This window comes from Quercus robur, chromosome 3 (genome assembly GCF_932294415.1).
Source record: "Quercus robur chromosome 3, dhQueRobu3.1, whole genome shotgun sequence".
NCBI classification, from domain to species: Eukaryota; Viridiplantae; Streptophyta; class Magnoliopsida; order Fagales; family Fagaceae; genus Quercus; species Quercus robur.
Window position 1 is genome coordinate 61405563 of NC_065536.1, and position 5371 is coordinate 61410933.

The 5371-nt window shown below is 36.8% G+C and overlaps 1 protein-coding gene across 1 annotated transcript; it reads left to right on the forward strand.

The window, feature by feature from the left end:
- Window positions 1-983: 983 nt before the first annotated feature.
- LOC126716439 (triphosphate tunnel metalloenzyme 3-like) lies at window positions 984-1702 on the forward strand (the record flags this gene model as incomplete). Its single annotated transcript, XM_050417274.1, has 1 exon — window positions 984-1702. A coding segment is annotated over one exon (471 nt), but the record flags the coding sequence as incomplete, so codon positions are not given.
- Window positions 1703-5371: the final 3669 nt, after the last annotated feature.

Here is a 5371-nt window from a genome sequence, read left to right on the forward strand (position 1 = left end):
TAGACATGACATTTTCCGAATCTTAGTGGCATGTGTGGCCTCTGAAAGTTGTTTGTCCAATATTCACTACCATCTAGTCCATAGTTACGTCCAGGTTCACTTGCTACCTTTCCTTTTCTTGATCAGAAATAACAAAAGCATCTGAATGCAAAGAGGAGAACTCAATATAAGTAGAGTGGTTCAGAAACCATTTTGTACAAAGCAAATAAGACAAAGTAGCTTAAGAGGGCCTCTTAAGCTACATCAACTAAAAAACAATTGCCCATGCATTTGTTCCATCTTGGAGGGACCACATTGGACACACATGACTCCTAAATCCCATATTCAATGGAGGGTTTAATTCGGTCACGTTATATTTTGTTGGAAAATTCCTCTCAAAATAAATGGTTGGAAAATATTAAGGGCCCGTTTGGAAAATTCCACTCATTATATTTTGCTGAAATTGAAAACTTTTTACTGAAAGTACTACAGATAAATGTAAAAATTAACTGAAATAGTAAAGTGAGATCCATAAATAGTACCAAAAAGTGAAGTAAAACTCATAAATAGTAGCAAAAATAAATTGAATAATAAAATAAGTTGACAAAATTAATTTTTGTCAAACAGACACTAAAGCAACAGTAAATTTTATTATAAAAAATTTACAAAATTAACATAGGAAGAATATGATTTGTGTTGCTTAGACAATAAAATAAGCACTCCTTTATTTTATGATAGCTAACACATCAGTTTGTAACAGTTTGTAAGACATATTTAATAAATTTTGCAACGTTCCTACCATTATTACTCAATTTGGATTGTATTTGTGTTGCTTAGCTAGCTAGCTTGTTTTACAAAGACCCCGTTTTCAGGGGATACGTATTCAAGCTCCTTAGAGATTTGAGGAATTTGAATGAAAGCGAAACATGTTCGTTAATGTTGCCGTTATTAACGGTTATAGCCACCGAATATCTCATTCTTTGCTTATCCAACGGTAGAAATAATACCCATATCGCCTCCGCTTCATCACCACCACCGCCACCACTACCAACCACTGTGTCCTCTCCCTCAAGGCCAAACCCGTAATTTCACAAGGAATAAGCCGCGCCCAGGAGCTGGAAGAACCCATGGACCCCACTCTCGGTCGCGCCTGCATAGCCGAGCCATGGTGGCTCTTGTCAGTCACTGACTCCGCCATTGTTGAGAGAGTGAAGCAAGAGTTTGGGGTTTCTGGGTTGGTTTGCTTAGGTAGGTTTAGGAATGTGAGGTCGGTGTATGATTGGCAAGGGTTAAAGATTGAGGTGGGTGAGACTAACTTTGATTTTGGAACGTGTTATGAGGTGGAATGTGAGACTGGTGATCCTGAACGGGACAAGAAGGTGATTGAGAGGTTTTTGGAGGATAATGGGATTGGGTTTGAGTATTCCCAGGTGTCCAAATTCGCGGTGTTTCGGTCAGGCAAGTTGCCATTGTAAGTCTGTCTAATGTTTTGATTTTGTTTTTGTTCTGTGATGCAGTGCTTATGTAATCATAGGTCTTAGAATTGGACAGCTTTTTGTTTGCTTTAATGTGTGTGTGTGTTGATAATTGGATAGTTACAACAGGGGAGGTGAAATTAAATTTGAACCTGAATGTTTTAGTTGAAAACAGCAGGAGATGCCAGTTGAGCTATATTGTGGGCTTGAATATTTGTGTTTCCTGTTAGTGTGCGTTTGGGAAGCCATGGTTAAAAAAATAAATAAATAAAATAATAATAATAATAATAATAATAAATAAATAAATTTAAAATTTTAACTTTTGAGTGTAGTTTGGTCTGTCCCACATCAGGAAAAAAGAAGAAGAAAATTTCCTCTTCTCTAGGTTACTTTTAGCAATAATCAATCAACAAACATATGTAAAGTCACTCGAAATAATGTTTTAGCTCATGGATAATACAATCTGCTTAAGATAATGCCTTGTGAAGCAGAGGTTATTGGTGTGAATATTCTTATTTCCCTTTCATTGGGGTCAAAGTCACTAATGTTTGATTAAGGTTCCTAGTAGCAAGGTGGAAATGTTATGCATGTGAAGATACTGAAAAACATATGGGATACATTGGTGATGCAGCTTGTGTATTCTGCAGAGGATTTGTGTAGAAAATAGAAAGCAGAAACCATTTAGTTTTTGATGGCTTGTCTATTAAAGAGTATAGAAAGAAGCCATGGAAAAATGCTTGTTCCATAGTCTTGAAACTGAATGGGACAGAGTGGTGGATTGGGGTCTGCAAAACTGATTAAAAGATTAAAAAAGCTGTGATTTGCAAGATAAATTGGGGGGTTACAGTCTATTTGGATTTGGATTCAAAGGAATCCATGGTGGCCAAGTGAAAAATGAAGAGTATTTTGCAAGCTATTAAATGGGAAGTAAAGTTGAGTTGTTGCAAGAGGGAGAATCAAAAAGACAGTTCTAAACAGGGCTTCATGCTGCTGCTGGGGGATTCCAGTTTCTGTCCTGAAGAAGAACACTAATTAGAGCTCATATGTGCAATGCTTATATCTGAGTAGGGACTTGATTTGGGATAATTTGTATAGTTTAGCATAATGCTAATAATTGCTGAGTATGGCATGTTGGCTCAGTTGTATTACTGACTTCTCTGTGGTGTTTATGCTCAATGAAATTTCTGCTTACTTTAAAAAAAGGAAAAAAGAAAAAAAGAAGAAAAAACATCTGGTAGCTGAAAAAACAGATGCTTAATGTGAGTTCATATTTTTCCCCTCCTATATGTCTAACTTCTTTGTATATCTTTGTCTGTAGTTTTCATTCATGAGTATTTCACTCCTAGTTCATTTGGCTACAATACGTGAGTCATGAATGTTTTCTTGTCATTTTTGTAATGTTTACTACTCTGTCTATTGTCTATTTTGTATTAGTAAGTCAATAAAAGATGAAACTCATTAGCCTGGTCTAAGGAAAGTTCTAATGAGGATAGCCTAGAATTTTCTTATTTGGTGGCATTATATTAGATTCTCTATTCTAACAATGATTATTTTTGTCATGTTGTCAATTTACTGGCAGAGTCATCACTATAGAGATCACACATTCCTGAACTTTTCATTTAAGATAATGACTTTGAGTTGTTGGTGGTTCCCTTGATTCTCTGGAAATGAATTGCTCAAGTGTGTCTAGAGAAGTAGGTACACTTATTTCAGTTGTAGAGAGGGGGAGTATAAATGGTAATATTTGATGACCTTCCACATAGGTGCATCTCCCTCGTCAATACCTATGGGTTAGAAGAGCCAATGCTTTCAAGTTTATCTAAAATTTGACATTAGTTTTGCTGGTAGTTGATCAGTCAGTTAATTCTGAATGGCCTCCTTTCAAATGGTAAAATTACCTTTAGCATAGGTGTTGATATGAAGAGTTTGAGCCTTGGTGTAATGGCAAGTGCCTTCCACTAAAAGCAATAAGTCACAGGTTTGAGTTCGGAAATCAGCCTCATCAGTAATTGAGGGTGAGGCTGCCTACAATTAATTCTCCCAAATTTCACAAAAGTGGGAGTTTTGTGCACTGGATACAATCTTTTCATAGGTGTTGATATGAAGCCCAATGACCGAATGACCTGGGTGGATATAATCTCAACCCAATGTCTTGTATTACGTTGCATGACTAGGATTTCGGTAACTATACTCATGCACTTGGCCCTAGTCTCCCATGATATTTCCTGTCCGCAGACTTCCTTTTTTCCCCCTTTTCTTTTTTCTTGACTCTTCATAGTTCTCTTGCATTTCTTTGTAGGAGCTCTTGAGTTTGAATAACTTTGTGACTGTACTCTCTGAACTTTGCGGTGCTTATGTTTTGCTGTCCACTATATTGCTGCAAGTGAAGCTTCAATTATCAAATTGTTACTTTTATCATCATCCAGTTCCTCTCTTTCTTTTACTTTGGTTTCCAATAGATACCAAAGGATTTTTTTAAGCATTTTGGCTTTAGCTAAAAGTGGGTGGAAATTTATAATCAATAAAAGGAAGTTTCTTTGAGTGGCATTAAATTCACCTCAGATAGCAAATAAGAGTTCAAGTAGCACTAAATTTAGCTTATCTTCAAAGAACAGAGCTACATTTGCAGCACTCAATTTCTTGGGTAGCCACCATTGAGATGTTCAAGTTTTGGCCTGCAAAGACATTGCTAAATCGCTTTCCCACCCCTCCCCCCCCCCTCCCCAAGCTGAAGTTTTGGCATATTCAGGTTATATTGCTTATCACTAGTGAGGCATGTTTACTAATTCTATTGCGGTTGGGGTATGGGCAACATAGAACCAACCACTTGTGTCCCGCAGTTGACCTTGTCTAGTCCTCCTTAACTGGTTGCTTAGTTGAGTAAAGACCTCCGTCACTTCTCAACAGTTCAGTAAGGTGGAATGTGACCAAGGTGTTCATGAATGGCTAAGGGAAAGAGATTTTTCTTTTTATTTGGCAAAAAATACAAGAAGCCCATTTTTGTAATAGAAAGTTCTAAAGATGAAGCAAAAGGAAACCCAAATCAAAGAGAGAAAAAAAAAAAAAGGATTTAGTAAAGCTCATCTTCATTAAAAACAGAAAAATATTAGTTAAAATGAAAAGATGGTTATGCACTACAAAAAAGATTGCTATTAGCGATGGCCAAAGTTCGTCGAAACAACACAAAAAGCCGTCACAGATTAGTATTGTCGACGGTAAAAGGCCGTCGACTGCCGTCGGAAAAAGCCTTGTCGGTAATACTATATTATCGACGAGACCGTTGCTAACACTCATTTTCGACAGCACCACTCCATCGTAAGTACTTGATAATTGCCGTCGTAGATTCAACTTCATACAAGGAAGTTGGACGACCAAATACCTTTTGTGACGACCTTCAGCCATCGTTAATGCATAGTTTCGACGACAAAATGTAGTCATAGTTATTTCATTTGTCATCGACAATACAACTTCATATGAGGAAGTCAAATGACCAAATACTTTCTACGACGAACTAAGGCCGTTGTTAATACCTTTTTTGACGAATAAAAGCTGTCGTAATTACTTGGTTTGTCGTCGACAATGTAACTTCATACGAGGAAGTCAAACGACCAAATACTTTCTACGATGAACTGAGGCCGTTGTTAATACATTTTTTGACGAATACAAGCCATCGTAATTACTTGGTTTGTCGTCGACAATGTAACTTCATACGAGGAAGTCAAACGACCAAATACTTTCTACGACGAACTAAGGCCGTTGTTAATGCCCTTGTTTTGACGAATAAAAGCTGTCATAAGTACTTGGTTTGTCGTTGAAAACAACTTTTGCGATGAACTATAGTTGTCGTTAATGTAGTTTTTCAACGACTAAAAGCCATCATAAAATAATTGGTTTTTTGTCAATAATACATTATCAAT